Source organism: Bombyx mori, chromosome 7 (genome assembly GCF_030269925.1).
Source record: "Bombyx mori chromosome 7, ASM3026992v2".
Classification (NCBI taxonomy): domain Eukaryota; kingdom Metazoa; phylum Arthropoda; class Insecta; order Lepidoptera; family Bombycidae; genus Bombyx; species Bombyx mori.
In genome coordinates this window covers 1,479,270-1,495,806 of record NC_085113.1, presented here as the reverse complement: position 1 = coordinate 1,495,806, position 16,537 = coordinate 1,479,270, and the positions used below count along the sequence as shown (strand labels likewise).

General features: G+C 39.3%; 2 protein-coding genes across 2 annotated transcripts in view; one reads left to right on the top strand and one right to left on the bottom strand.

Moving 5' to 3' along the window:
* LOC101742922 (IDLSRF-like peptide) overlaps window positions 1–16,261 on the bottom strand; it is a 76,700-nt gene extending 60,439 nt beyond the window's left edge. The window contains exon 1 of the mRNA XM_004923235.4: window positions 16,099–16,261. The gene's annotated coding sequence lies outside the window, so the exon portion shown is untranslated. The remainder of the gene's footprint in view (window positions 1–16,098) is intronic.
* Window positions 6,216–8,575, top strand: LOC105842979 (uncharacterized). The gene is made up of 2 exons (XM_038012076.2): window positions 6,216–6,607; window positions 8,434–8,575. Exons 1-2 carry the CDS (start codon window positions 6,216–6,218, stop codon window positions 8,573–8,575), a joined length of 534 nt encoding a protein of 177 aa, XP_037868004.2.
* Window positions 16,262–16,537: the final 276 nt, after the last annotated feature.

The window sequence follows — 16,537 nt, the reverse complement described above, 5'->3', positions numbered from 1 at the left end:
CGGGTAGGTACCACTACCCTGCCAATTTCTACCGTGAAGCCGTAATGCATTTCGGTTTGAAGGGTGGGACAGCCGTTGTAACTATACTGAGACCTTAGAACTTATATCTCAAGGTGGGTGGCGCATTTACGTTGTAGATGTCTACGGGCTCCAGTAACCACTTAACATCAGGTGGGCTGTGAGCTCGTCGACCCATCTAAGCAATAAAAAAAATACTATAATATTCTTTTTCGAGTGTAAAATAATATACAAATAATTTCGTTCGTGATAGGTACATCCGTGATGAAAGCGGTCTTCTTTAACAAACATCAACCCTACACGACCCGCATACGCGACGGAATGTTGTGACATGTCAGCGTGTTGTTCAGATCATACGTCATCCATTCCCATTAATATAATTGATTAGTTGTTTTAGTTGGACGATCAACTGATGAGTGGGTTTTGTGTTTAATTTAAGGTTTTTTGCTTTAGTCTTTCCGATTCGAATACATAAATAAATAATTCCTCTCATGTAGCCCACTATAGCCTAAGATGATGATACTGGTGTATGAGGTTTTATCTGATGTTCTTTTAGCTTTGGTTGGCCAGATGATGTCAGTGACAGAGATGTTTAAAGACAAGACTTCAATGTCAAGTTACCTAACTTGCAACCGATCACGTGCTTCGAATTTATATCTTTAGTTAATGTTCCGTGTTCTTGTGTTCGAGTTTTATAAAAAATTATAAGCCATACTAGCAGACCCGGCCACACGTTGCTGTGGCCAAAAATTGACACAGTAATAACAATTGGATTTCATTGTATTGCGTTTACTATGAAATAAGTTTCACTTATATTTTAGCCTCAGCAACACGTGGTGTTTATGCCATTAAATTGTAGCTTATGTGAAACGTTGGTATTTTTAACACAGCGCCATTTATGAGATATTAATGTCAGACAGTATTACAATTGTCCGTAAAAACTGGCGCCGAAATTTAAGGCGCCATCTGTTTTAGACTTATGAAACAATAACAAAAATCAACTTAAGAAATCATTTTATTGTAAATTGAGAAATATTGCGACCATTAATCGAAAAAAAACCATCCTATCTTTCAAGTTGGATCAAACTGCACACGGTGTGCAAATTTAATTTAAAATCGGTTAAGTAAGTTAGGAGTCCATCGCGGACAAACAACGTGACACGTGATTTATATATATTAAGATCGAGAATATTTAATATAGGGTTTTTTTCACGTAGTAAATTCCGTATTGTTATACTATAATTAGTGCCATTAACGTGGTAGGATTATAAAAAAATACACGGAGGAAGAAAAGAGAATTGAAATTACAAGAAGATTACCAAGAAAAAAATGTAAAAAAAAATACAATTACAAAGAACTCACATAATAAAAAATGTTAATTTGGCGCGTGACGGAGACATTTATGTTAATATTCCGCCTTCAATAATTAATCCGTTTCTCATGGCTGGGTTTTTGTTTTTCTTGTTTTATAGACGCCTAGGCTTAATGTTAGATGTGGTTTTTCCTAATTCCCTGTTTGTGAGCGACAATTAGAATAGAATAGTATCTACTGAATATATCTCTGGGGCTGTCGTTTTAACAGTAAAATGAAACGAAATCTTACTGAAAGCAAGTCCGTAATCAATGCAGCGAGTGACGTCACAAACCGACAGTGTAGTCGTCGTAGCCTAAAGATTATGACGTCCGGTGCATTCGTGTTGAGCGACGCACCGGTGTTCGAATCCCAGGCGGGTACCAATTTTTCTAATGAAATACGTACTTAACAAATGTTCACGATTAACTTCCACGGTGAAGTAATAACATCGTGTAATAAAAATCAAACCCACAAAATTATAATTTGCGTAATTACTAGTGGTAGGACTTCTTGTGAGACCGCACTGGTAGGTACCACCACCCTGCCTATTTCTGCCGTGAAGCAGTAATGCGTGTCGATTTGAAGCGTAGGGCAGCCGTTCTAAATATACTGAGACCTTGGAACTTATATCTCAAGGTTGGTGGCGGCATTTACGTTGTAGATGTCTATGGGCTCCATTCACCACTTAACACCAGGTGGGCTGAGAGCACTCCCACCCATCAATGCTATAAAAAAAAAAATGTTCTTGTAGACCAACGAGCATACGGCCCACCTAATGGTGAGTAGTTACCGTCACCCATGGACGTCAGTAATGCCAACGGCAGAGCCAACTTACTGAATGAAGATGCAGAATAAACAATTATTGTAAATTTATTTGCTATTGTTATTAGACGATGCCAGCAAAAATAACTGTATAAATGTATAAATAAACTTTTATCCTAAAAATGTTCCGTACATCCTTCGGTTTGAAACATGAATATCTCATAAATAATGTATGAACTCGCACAAAATTTCTCGAAAGTCCCTAATGAAGTGATAACGTCTCATCAGTATTAAAGTTTGTTATATTTTTTAATGCTTTCGATTGAAAGTCCGACATCGTTTCTTTTTACAGATTTGGTACTCTAGTCCATTGGGATATTATTAGCATTGACTATTAGTATGAAAATGAAATATTTCTAGGTCATCTCCATTAGGTAAAATGTCATCTAATAATATTTTTATTTTTTGTTACTGATGGTGGTAGGACCTCTTGTGAGTCCGCGCGGATAGCCGCCCTGCCTATTTCTGCCGTGAAGCAGTAATGCGTTTCGGTTTGATGGGCGGGGCAGCCGTTGTAACTATACTGAGAACTTAGAACTTATATCTCAAGATGGGTGGTGCATTTACGTTGTAGATGTCCATGGGCTCCAGTAACCACTTAACACCAGGTGGGCTGTGAGCTCGTACAACCATCTAAGCGATAAAAAAAACGGAAATTTTGGAATCGGTCTGCGACTTGGATTCTGGTGTGCAGTCTGGCATTTCTGATGGGCCATATGCTCGTTTGTCTACAATGGCAATAAAAAGACAAGTCTTAACATCAAGCTAGGTCATCATGTCTTCAAATAATTTCGATACCTTCGCAGCTAAGTACACGATGGGAGCCAAAGCTAATCCCAGAGGTAGGTTGTTCTATCTTATATGGTATAATGCTCTATCTATGTGTATATTTCTATTAATTTGAGGCTATATATCCTACAAAGTCTTTATCTACATTTACGCCTTGAGAAAATGATACAGTAACACGTTCCTGTTTTACCGGGTGGCTTTCTATTTCCGCGGTCATTGCACCTTCTCCTATTCGTTAGGAATCTTTTGAATCTTTTAAATTGAAGATTTTGGGAAGCTTTGTCACACCGCGAATCAACCTTAGAGTTTTCATTTCAGCAATATAAAAAAAAAAACTCTTACCCAAATTTGTCCAACTTTGATCATGCAAACAAAACTCTTTTTAAATATGTAGTTATATTTTCGTGTTCAATAAGCATACTGTAGTTTAAGTTTATATGAAAAGCCTTCGAATTCGACCTAGACAATCAGTACAAATGGCCAAGTTCCACACAGAACGTATAATACGTAAAAGAACACACGCTACCCAGAAATCACGGTTTAGGATCGTGACAAGAATATTTCGTTTTGTTGCCAATTTCTCGGATCTTGTTAAAACTTGTACGGGAGCAGCTGCGACCTGAATATTAAAACGTTTCCTTTGCTTCAAGTGTTCACGGTATATATAACTGAGTGAATTTCAAAATTGCATGCTCAAGACGAAAAGAGGATGAGCTGAGAAATTGCAAAAGCTCTGGAAGCTTCGAGAATCATTGCTAAAAAATGTAGCCGTTTGTTTCTTTTTAAAGACGATAGACAAACTACTATTGTGATGGAATAAGAAGAAGCGTATGATCAGATCACAGAGTAAACACCGTCGTCTTATTTGAGATATAAAATCGAAAGATATTGAATGGAAGAATTTGAAAGAATCGATTTTTATTGCTCAAATTTGGTATACTTCATTATCCGTAGTTGATTTAATAAACAGCAGTAGGTACCCGTGTAGGAGGACAATATATTTTTTTCTCAATAAGTATCCTGCTAGATGTAAAAATCTACCTTGTTAAAGGTAAATATCAATTATGCCCCAAAGTACTTATAAGTTCCCCTTTTTTTTTTTTTTTTTTTTTGGTCAGGAGGAAATCGCCGGACTTCCGCCCTCCCCTGGGGATGGAAGGCGGGGCATGTCGGAGTCGAACTGACTAAAACCTCCTGTCGCTCAACAACCCGCGTCCGAACCTCGCAAGGGACAGAACCCATGCAAAGGCAAAGGGGGGAAAGTGAAGCGTTTAGTGCGGAGCACATCTCTCCCATCACCCTCCCCCTCGGGACGCCGGACCGGCGGTCGTCGGCGCCACGACCACCAGCCCTCTCGGTCGGCAGGCTATTCGGAGCCCGCCTAGATGGCGCCGGTTAGAATGGTCTATCCTACGGAATACCCCGCTGGGTCAGAACCAGCGTGGGTCGAGGATAGCCGGCCTTCCATCACCCGGATGCTCTTGCGTAAAACGCGTGCAGAGCAGCTTGCACGTCGTCTTCTTAGGCCCCCTTCGCCTGTCCCCAGACCGACATATGAAGGGGACCCGAAACACTTAGAGGGCCAGGGCTTGGGCGAGATCCGCCTCCCTGGCCCCCGCTCGACGGCGGCGGGCTTGCGTGTCTCTCACGCGCCCCGCCGCCTCCTTCTGCGAGATGGTGCACTCGCAGAAGTCGAGCATCGCCTTCCACGACTCGTCGTCGCCGAGCATCGATGCCACAACACTCGGCAACGACAAGTCGTTTCCTATTTTTGCGACGAGGACACGGCGCCACCCCTCCCATGCGGGGCAGGCGACGAGCGTGTGCTCCGCCGTGTCCAAGCCGCAACCACAATGGTGGCACTCTGCCGTCGGCTCGGCTCCGATCCGGTGCAGGAACTCACCGAAGCAACCATGCCCAGTGAGCACCTGCGTGAGCCGGAAAGTGAGGCGTCCTCTGTCACGATTCACCCAATTCACAAGAACCGGGCGAATCGCCTTATAAGTTCCCCTAACGTTTTCTGACAAGAGATATTTCCAGTCTGTTCAATTCTGTTAATACATACATAATTGCCTAAATGCCACATCTAATTGCACGTTCAGAATGTTTTCAGAGCTACAGACGGTCAAGCAAAATCTAAATGAACTAAATACTTACCAAAGTCGTCGGTTAAACGTGAGAGAAAAAGTAACCATCCAAAAACAAATAGGCACCACTGTGGTTATACATTAGCAATAAAATATCTCGTCTGTTACAAGATATAAAGTATCGATCATCATTGCTTTACGTTTTATAAAAGTAATCCCCAAATATCCATAACATTACAAGTTTCATCCCAAATTCGAGAAGACGCCCTCCTCCCAGAAACTTAATCCGTACTGAAACGGAACATAATCTTATTTGGGTATACCTAATGCACGAGGTTTCACTGTATATTCGACCTTACAAATCTCCCGGGGACCAAATAACAACTGCGTAAAATATTAAGTAAGTAAGCTGAAGTGGCAATGGGCTAGTCACATATGTCGCAGAACCGATAACCGTTGGGGTAGACGTGTTCTGGAGGGGAGACCGCGGACCGGTAAACGTAGTATAGGACGCCCTCCTGCTAGATGGAGTCACGACCAGCGCAAGGCAGCTGATAGTGACTGGATGCGTAAAACCAAAGATCGGGTTCAGTGGCGAGCTTTGAGGGGAAAACATATTCATTTTATTTGGGGCTTACTGCATATCCGTGAAGACTTCTAAATATTATTTCTCTTTCTTTCACGCCACAAATTTACTTAGTCTTCGAACGGGCTTACTCGTTTTCATTGCTGTGTGCATATTAATGTATTTTGCAGGATAGTAACGTATATCCTCGCTGTTACTGATTCCAAGTGGGGGCTTTCGTGGGAAGGTAATCCCGGTGGGTTTCCACGTCCTTCCGCGTCAGACTTTAAGAAAGTATTTAAATCCTTACGGTTACCGGTTACCGTCCCGTGACGCTAGGGCCGCTGAGGGATGTCGGGTATGCGGCATGGGGAGGTCTCGTCCACACAAAACCTCTTCCTTTCTCATTTGGGCTTGGGATAGACAACGGCGGATCCGCGCCACTTTGGATTCCACAGTTCACTACGCCCTTCACGCCGCTAAATACAGAAACAGATGGAGAAAGATCGTGCGAGAGAGTGATACAGTAAGACCGCTGAGAAACACAGGCGATATAAAATGCGACGTGTCACCCACACCGATGCGGAGGTTATTCCAACGTTCCGGCCGGATGAAAAATCTAGCAACGTCAAGGGATGGCTGCACAAGATCGACCAGTTGGATCACGTATATGGATGGGACAACAAAGACTGCCAGTTCATCATGCAGATATGTCTTCGTGGGTCGGCTAGGGATTGTGCGATACACCACCGCAACTATACTACACATCCGCGAATGGCTACCACATGGAGAAGAGAAGGTGCTGTTGCTCCAGTTGCAAGAGGGACCGACTTTCAACCAAAGAAATGTTACGCCTGCCGAAGAGAAGGTCATGAAACAAAGAACTGCAAAGAGCCGCGCTGCGAGGTGTGCCATCGCCCGGGACACACGTCGGTCAGCTGATGGTATGCGGCCAGCTCTTCACACCCAAAAGTGAGTAATATCTTATTTACAACATACAGCGTATGCATAGATTTGCAAAAAAAAAATAGTGTTAATTAATGGCTCTAGTCTCATTGCATACATAGACATGGGCAGCAAATTAAATATTCTGTGTGGCATATGCTGATAAGTTAATAAATTAAAGATTGTCTTCCGTGGTTACAATGAGAGGTTTTGGAGGCTCATACTCGTCGACCTCTTTAGGAACATCCCCGTGAATGTTCATATAGACAACATTATTGTGGCTTTGTGGAAATAACGAATTACGACATCGCTGATATAGATTTAATAATCGGAGAATCAATGATTAATATCAATATCACAAAATTCTGTTAAATTCGTGGGTAGTAGTGAAACTTTTAATAGTACTCTTAGTGAAATAAAATTACAGACCGACTTGTCCGATGTATTTAGGACACAGCTGTATAATATCACAGTAAAGTGCTGCTTTGGTACAAGTTTACCTCAATATTAACACTAATGAAACATTTCTTATGAATTCTGTATATTTTGAGCTGGGCTGTATGTCCTATGTACTTTTGGGTGGACTTGTAAGGTCGAAAGATTGCTTTTTAAAAATAATTAATATCTGAGACAAAATCATTGAATGGAAACATAATTGATTAATAAGCACGCGTGGAAATTATTACTAATAAAAATGAGTCTACAAAGTAGTATGAACGTTATGATACTTGACCAATCTACTGACTCAGAATTGCAAGTAACTGATAAAACAAAATCAAACTATTTCAGGATAGAGGCTGCATCAGTTAACAATAAAAGCTGTGTGATGTACAAAAAATAAAAGCTGTGTTATATACAAAAAATAAAAGCCGTGTGATGTACAAAAAAAATAAAAGCTGTGTTATATACAACAAATAAAAGCTGTGTGATATACAACAAATAAAAGCTGTGTGATATACAACAAATAAAAGCTGTGTGATATACAACAAATAAAAGCTGTGTGATATACAACAAATAAAAGCTGTGTGATATACAACAAATAAAAGCTGTGTGATATACAACAAATAAAAGCTGTGTGATATACAACAAATAAAAGCTGTGTGATATACAACAAATAAAAGCTGTGTGATATACAACAAATAAAAGCTGTGTGATATACAACAAATAAAAGCTGTGTGATATACAACAAATAAAAGCTGTGTGATATACAACAAGTAAAAGCTGTGTGATATACAACAAATAAAAGCTGTACAAATAAAATCTGTGTGATGTACAACAAATAAAAGCTGTACAAATAAAATCTGTGTGATGTACAACAAATAAAAGCTGTACAAATAAAATCTGTGTGATGTACAACAAATAAAAGCTGTACAAATAAAATCTGTGTGATGTACAACAAATAAAAGGTGTGTGATGTACAACAAATAAGAGGTGTGTGATGTACAACAAATAAGAGGTGTGTGATGTACAACAAATAAGAGGTGTGTGATGTACAACAAATAAAAGGTGTGTGATGTACAACAAATAAAAGGTGTGTGATGTACAACAAATAAAAGGTGTGTGATGTACAACAAATAAAAGGTGTGTGATGTACAACAAATAAAAGGTGTATGATGTACAACAAATAAAAGGTGTGTGTGAACTATGATAAATAAAAGGTGTGTGTGAACTATGATAAATAAAAGGTGTGTGTGAACTATGATAAATAAAAGGTGTGTGTGAACTATGATAAATAAAAGGTGTGTGTGAACTATGATAAATAAAAGGTGTGTGTGAACTATGATAAATAAAAGTTGTGTCGTATGAATTAGATAATACAAGATATAATTACTGCTTAAACATGTCAATTTCAGGTGCCATACACCAGCGACAAACCAGGCGCCAATAGCAGCGCTGATCGCCGTGGGACACGGCATATACAGGATGGCCGAATGTTATCGAGCAACACTTCCGGCCTCACATAATAAATTATTTACGAACTTAGGAAATATATAGAACTTATTATTCTTATAATATAATTAGTAATTTCATAATTCGATATTATTAAATAATAATTGTACGTAAATAATCAGCAGAATAATTAAGATGAACAATGTTTAATATTACCTACTCAGTTTGTATTAAAATAGGTCAAGATGATTGTATAAATACCGACGGTTAGCATATCTCTGTTGCATTCGTATTCTACCCACCGTAACGTGTACTAAAGAGAATATATTATTTCGTGTGGATGTAAATTGTCTCAATTGTCACCGCCACCCTGAGGATCCGTTTATAGTACATATGGCATTGTTTATTGATTTTTTTGGTGTACAATAAAGAATAATCTCTCTCTCTCTCTCTCTCTAGTGTTATTTTTGAAAGACCTAGATCCACTGACCGATTTACAACAATAAGACGGGGTCGCGAAGACGATCAATATGTGCTAATGCAAGCAAATGAGATTTTGAAGGAACTTTTCAAGTACCTTAATGTGTTGATTTCAAGTTAGTATTTTCTTCCGTCTTCGCAAGTCGAAGATATAATTACTAACTTGTTATCTAACGTTTATAATTCTGTTATTTCCGACGTTTCAAATACTTTACTTGAACTTCATCACGAAAATCGTAAAACTACTTTTAATTCTATCATTATACAATGCTCTTTCATCGCCGCGAATGCGCTCGTGAACACATGTTAAGTACATGCCTACACTTACATGCAAGAGATTCTAACCACGCTACAGTTTTTTTTTTTTTTTATTGCTTAGATGGATGGACGAGCTCACAGCCCACCTGGTGTTAAGTGGTTACTGGAGCCCATAGACATCTACAACGTAAATGCGCCACCCACCTCGAGATACAAGTTCTAAGGTCTCAAGTATAGTTACACTATCCTATATTATCTACCTTGGAACGTAGTTAGTTAATTGATCGAAGCTATTTTCAAAGCACAATGACCTAAATTTGACGACCTTGACGCGCCCCACGACCGAGGGGTATATTTTGAAAGATACCAACCACCACAGCGATATAAAACGGATAATAATTGTATTGAAAAGATAATATAACCGTAAATTGATGTTGCCTTTTTTTCCGAGGCAATTTTTGGAATACTCATTACTTTACTGTCTCTCAATATTAAAATACGTAATGATGTAATAGAAAAGTGTGGAACATCATTTTTAAAGCCAAAAGAAAGTACCATATTCGATGGGCTTAAAGCAAAAATTTCTTAATAAACAAAGATATACTTGACCAAAAAAACAAGTACACGCAGACCTTCTTTTTTATTGCTTAGATGGGTGGACGAGCTCACAGCCCACCTGGTGTTAAGCGGTTACTGGAGCCCATAAACATCTACAACGTAAATGTGCCACCCATTTGAGGTATAAGTTCTAAGGTCTCAGTATAGTTACAACGGCTGCCCCGCCCTTCAAACCGAAGCGCATTACTGCTTCACGGTAAAAATAGGTAGGGTGGCAGTACCTACCCGTGTGGACTCTCACGAGGTCCTAGCACCAGTAAAAAGACCTGGTTTGTAGGACATAGGGCATTACTGTTTCTGTAAGCCCAAGAGATTTCGGTCTAATATACAAAGACTCGATTGCCGCAGTCACAATCTCCTCCGCCGCTAATTAATGTAATTATGAAGTGTAATTTACACTCGTAAATGTTGAGGGGCTGAAATCAACCCCGAACCACGTTCCACATGTCACGTCACACACATTCATACATAATGTATGAGCGTCGAATCGATCGCAGTGTGTATATAGTCTGGTTGGTACTTATGTTCAAGTATGATAATGTAGGGGTAATGTCTGGTTGAGATTTTGTTTTTGTATTTTCCTTGTTTTTTTTTGTTGTTTTTAGCATGGCAGACGAGGTCACAGCCAGTCTGATAGTAAGCGGCCACTGCAACTCATTAAAAGTAGTGTGTGTTACTACTATGTTATTCCTTAGATATTCATTATTCCTTAAAGCTGCTTCAGAATTTATATTTCAATACAAGTAAGTTTATTTATTTATTTAATTTATTTATTACTTAGATGGGTGGACGAACTCACAGCATACCTGGTGTTAAGTTGTTACTGGAGTCCATAGACATCTACAACGTAAATGCGCCACCCTACTTGAGATATAAATGCTAAAGTCTCAGTACAGTTACAACGGCTTCAAACCGAGACGCATTACTGCTTCACGGCAGAAGTAGGCAGGGTCGTAGTACCTACCCGTGTGGACTCGCAAGAGGTCCTACCACCAAAATAACTGAAGAGGATTCACCGTCTGCTCGTATATACTGTTGCAGTAATAATAAAAAATTGTAGTCCCCTGGTAGTCGAAATTCGACTATAATTAATTGAAATTTTAAGTTTGTACACTATTATGATTCTATTGTCAAAGACTATTATTGTACTTCTATAATCACAGATTTCGCTAAGACTTCACTAAAGATAAATATTAATAGTCGTAGATGTCTATGGGCTCCAGTAACCACATAACACCAAGTGAGTTGTGAGCTCTTTCGCCTATTTAAGCAACAAACAAACAAAATTTGAACAGATTAACAGTCGATATACGTCACCGTATAACAGATCACGATAAAACAAAATACTGACTTAATTAAGTTATTGTTTTATTTATTTGAGAATATATCTTTGAACTCGCTCTGTAGCACCCTTGAATTTTTTATCGCATTTCACATTTAAAGCAGATAATACAACTGTTTCGTCCCGAACAAAGCTCACAGGTAGTTTCGGTATCATTTTATTTGCTGATAAAATCGAACGAACGGGTCCAATGCGGCCATACGTTTTATTGTTCTAACTCTCAACGAGCGTTGGAACTACTGGGGGTCGGAGTTTAGGAGAGGTTCAATAGAATTTATCTTTATTGTTTGGACGTTAGAAATTTATTTTAAAGAAGTTAGCCTAAATTGAACGATCTTTGGTAAATAGATTTGTTTGGAGTGGAGATGCGGTCTTCACTAATCATATTGCATCCCAAATGCTGCGAATACCAAGTGATCAGAAGCACCAAAACGAAAATTTCGATATTCCGCAATATCAAGTTAGTACTCATGACGTATGCAAGCGTAGTGTTCGCTCACGCGACCTGCACCAACTTGAAACCCCTTCAGGTTATTCAATCCCGATTCTGCAGGATAGCCGTCGGAGCACCATGGTTCCTGAGGAACGTGGATCTCCACCATGACCTGGAGCTCGACTCTGTCAGTAAGTATCTACAGTCGGCATCGCTCCGCCACTTCGAGAAGGTGGTACGACATAAGAACCCTCTTGTCGTGGCCGCTGGAAACTACATACCCGATCTTGTAGACCGAATGGTAAGCCGTCGACGTCGCCCAAAGTACGTCATTATGGATCCTCCTGATTTATTAACAGTGCTTTTAGGCACCACAAGCATCGGTCGCCGTCCTCGTCGAAGGAAGCGAATTAACCCATAGACACAGCCCACTGAGTTTCTCGCCGGATCTTCTCAGTGGGTCGCGTTTCCGATCCGGTGGTAGATTCTGCGAAGCACTGCTCTTGCTAGGGTCAGTGTTAGCAACACTCCGGTTTGAGAGCTGTGAGCTCACCTACACACGTTAGGGTGAAGCTGAAATAGCCTTTCAAGGCTATCAGCATAGGTAGGAAAAAAAAAGTCAGTATTAGTTGTAAAGAGAAACATCACAGATAATGGTCGTTTAAAACAATCCTTGTTTAAATTTGTACTTCTAGTGGCTCATAAAAAGTGTCCAGGAAAGTTTTACTGGTGGTAAGGCGTTTTTACAGGTCGTGAACATAACACCAAGCGTTCCGCGTGCAATGAGAAAAAATATTGTATTTGTTAAAAATACGGTAAGTGCTGGACGATTTTACAAATGAACAAACTCCTTCTTAATCATGTCCTAGATATCATTTTGCTTTGTCGTGGCTAGTGTACCTATATACGTCTAAATACGTAAATTATATTTAATAGTATCCTCAGACGAGGTCGTGATGTACTTAGCTTCGCTAAATACAAAATAAATACGTTAATTTAATATTTATAGAATTTTCTAGAGCGCAAAACACGTTAACTATTATATTTGGTTTTTTTTTTATTGCCCTTGTAGGCAGACGAGCATACGGCCCACCTGATGGTGAGTGGTTACCGTTGCCCATGGACTTCAGCAATGCCAGGGGCAGAGCCAAGCCGCTGCCTAGCGTTTAATGCTCTCCACAAGCCTCGTTTGAAGAAGGACATGTCATAGCGCTCGGGGAACACCGTGGAGGGTAGCTCATTCCATAGCCGGATGGTACGTGGCAAAAAAGACCTCTGGAAACGCACTGTGGATGACCGCAGTAGCTCCAGGTAGTATGGATGAACTCTACTCCGGTGGCGGGCGGCGCGATGGTAAATACGAGATGCCGGTAACATCTCGAACAATTCCTCAGAGCAAATATTCAGAATCAATTTCTATATACGTCTAAATACGTATTCAATAGTATCCTCAGACGAGGTCGTGATGTACTTAGCTTCGCTAACTACAAAATAAATACGTTAATTTAATATTTATAGAATTTTCTAGAGCGCAAAACACGTTAACTGTTATATTTGGAAATATTTAGAATCGATTTTACGTGTTTTTTGAGTTGGTTTTATGTGGTCCCTTTGTTCAGTTATTATTATATTAAACTAGCGACCCGCCCTCGCTTCGCTTAGGGAACTGTAATTTATTATTGATAACAGTATTTCTCCACTATTTAATGGATATTATTATACACATAAACCATCCTCTTCAATCACTCTATCTATTAAAAAAAACCGCATCAAAATCCGTTGCGTAGTTTTAAAGATTTAAGCATAAATAGGGATATAGGGACAGAGAAAGCGACTTTGTTTTATACTATGTAGTGATGAGAATTTTTCTAGTGTATTTCAACAATTTTTTTATATAACAAGGTAACGTAGAATTCAAACTGGAACTGATGTCCATGAAATTAAGGTTCAGTTTCGATAAAAATCCAAAATATCCAAATCCGTTTGGTTTACTTATGGTAATTAATTCCAAGGACCCGTAATTAAGTTCATCATCATCATAAATTGGTTTTATTTATTTACTGGTACTGGTAGGACGTTTTGTGAGTCCGCACGGGTAGGTACCACTACCCCGCTTATTTCTGTCGTGAAGCAGTAATGCGTTTCGGTTTGAGGGGTGGGGTAGCCATTGTACTATGCAAACTGAGACCTTAAAATTCATGTGGCGAGGTGGGTGGCGGCATTTACGTTGTGGATGTCTATGAGCTCCGGTAACCATTTAAAATCAGCTTGTCCACTAATTTGAGCAATAAAAAAAGACAGCCGTCCATTTTACGACATGTGATTAAGGTCTTAACTTTATTTTTTATTGCCCTTGTAGGCAGACGAGCATACGGCCCACCGGTTGGTGAGTGGTTACCGTCGCCCATGGACTTCAGCAATGCCAGGCGCAGAGCCAAGCTGCTGCCTACTATAATTATATTGTACGAATATAACGCCTGTAGCAAGCCTGTTCTTCAAGCCAGAATGTAGGACTGCTTCGTGCCAGAAAAAGGTAGGATCGTGGAACCAATTCGTGCGGGTCCTGACATCAATTGAATACGTAAAATTACCAAGTTTCAAGGTGATATTTGTGCTGTGGATGAATTTTTCAAAATTAAAATAACAAATCTCATTACGTCCATATATATATACTTAACCAGCCTTTAGGTTAAGGTAGTTTTCATGTTAATTTAGAGTTTTTGTTTTATTATTATTATTATTATTTGAGTTTTTGTTTTTATTATTATTATTATTATTGTTTTTGTTTTAGTCCTAGATTAGTTATTATTTTTATTTAATTTTTAGTATAAATGCAATGTTAATGTTAATGAAAATGCAAGCGTGATTACACTCGCAAATAATAAAATTGATATCAGAACGAGCAATCAAGAATGTAAATTTTTCATCTGGTTTTTCCCGTTTCTATTCTCGTAATATGGGTGGTTTCTTTGTTCGTTTATACATAGCGTAATTTATACACTTGGAAATGTTTCGAGCTTTCATTGTTGGACGCTTTCACAAAAGCGTCTTGTGCGATCACAAACTCATTGTATTTAGTTTGAACTTACCAAAATTTTACATAACAAAACTCCCTTCAAAAGCCTTACTTAACGGATCTGATCAACAGCCTGTAGTAGTTTGTCTACTAATTCTCTAATTAATTTCATATTGATTACTAGGGTTAGTTGTCCCAATCGGCCTATTTTAGTGTATGGATCGGCGATAGCAGTAGCATTATGGTGTGGCCTGGCCTCCGATAAGTAACAGGACCAATCTTGGACCATTAAGTCGAAGTTTACTGGTGGTAGGACCTTTTATGAGTCCGCGCGGGTAGGTACCACCACCCTGCCTATTTCTGCCGTGAAGCAGTAATGCGTTTCAAGGTGGGTGGCGCATTTACGTTGTAGATATCTATGGGATCCATTAACCACTTAACATCACGTAGGCTGTGAGCTTGTCTACACATCTAAGCATTAAAAAAAAGTATCAGTTGAATCAGAATAGCAACTTTATTTCCTTTTAAAAAGGTATGTGTCATTCCTTGTTTAACGTAAAATGGATCATTGCTACACGCTCTCAAGAGCTTTGGTTGAACAAAGAATAGACAGCTATTAGAAGAGCATGATCCAGACAAAAGTAAAGTTAAGTATTCTCGTGAACGAAGCGTATCACGTTTTTTTATTATTATAATTTTTTTTTTATTGCTTAGATGTGTGGACGAGCTCACAGCCCACCTGATGTTAAGTGGTTACTGGAGCCCATAGATATCTACAACGTAAATGCGCCACACACCTTGAGATATAGTTCTAAGGTCTCAGTATAGTCACAACGGCTGCCCCACCCTTCAAACCGAAACGCATTACTGCTTCACGGCAGAAATAGGCGGGGCGGTGGTACCTACCCGTGCGGACTCACAAGAGGTCCTACCACCAGTAAATTAGCTGATATCAAGCGATTTTTACCGTTCTATGTAAGTTATTGCAGCCAAGAGATCGTTGTGTGAAATGCATTCGTAAAACGCCCGTTCCGCCCTAAAGACTCTAACCCATTCGCGAAACGTGCCAAGAATAGTATGCACTACGTTCATACTTATCACATTATAATGGATTGTCACAAGGCAAGTCCTTGGCATATAATAGTCTTCAAGGTGCTTCGAAGTGTAAGTCACAATCATCATACATAATCTACAATTTACAAAAGGAACAAAGAATCTTTCTCTATCAAATTATGTGTACATTTTTTTGTCTTTTCCGAGTTGAAGAATAAAGAATGATATCTTAAGGCAGTAAGCTCTACTTGTTGACTATAAGCGCAACAGATACATTTTCCTTTGTTATCGCCAATTCCCACAATTCTACTTCTGCGTAAAAGGGTAATTGAATTTCCAAGACCCCTTTGTCTGTTCAACACATTTCAATACAAAGAAAAAGTTTAAGCTATATTAAACATTTAGAGGCAAATACATTTAAGACTTACCTTCTGTTTTCGACTTCTCGATGTCAAAGCGAACCGGTTCACTGATTTTCTAGGTGATACTTTAACAGTATTAGACCGGGGGACGCGTCTATACCAGTGGGCTGCCGGAACGCGACTGCGGCAAGTCTTGTTTCGACTCCTAAATCTACCTTTACCTGTTACTTTGTCAGGCGCGGATCTAGTGCTGTTATATCGTGAAAGTAACCGATATTCGTCGCTAGTACGTGTCTACGTCCGAACTCTGCTACGAATGCGCTACGAATATTTTGCTACGAATATTTTTTTAGCCCAAATGACAGATTTTGTCAGTGTTTATTATGTTTTTTACAATAAATTTTTCGATAGTACTAAAAAGAAGTCAATTGCCTTAAGCAGAGCATTGTAACTAGTCCAAGAACTATAATATTTTAATAACCTTTTCTAAATCGTTGATTTGTAG

What these genes read in the sequence shown, in the direction of transcription:
- LOC105842979 (XM_038012076.2), top strand. Translation starts at nt 6,216, where the DNA reads ATGCGGAGGTTATTCCAACGTTCCGGCCGGATGAAAAATCTAGCAACG. An exon ending in CCAGCTCTTCACACCCAAAA is followed by an intron (nt 6,608 to 8,433) that starts GTGAGTAATATC and finishes TGTCAATTTCAG; the next exon opens with GTGCCATACACCAGCGACAA.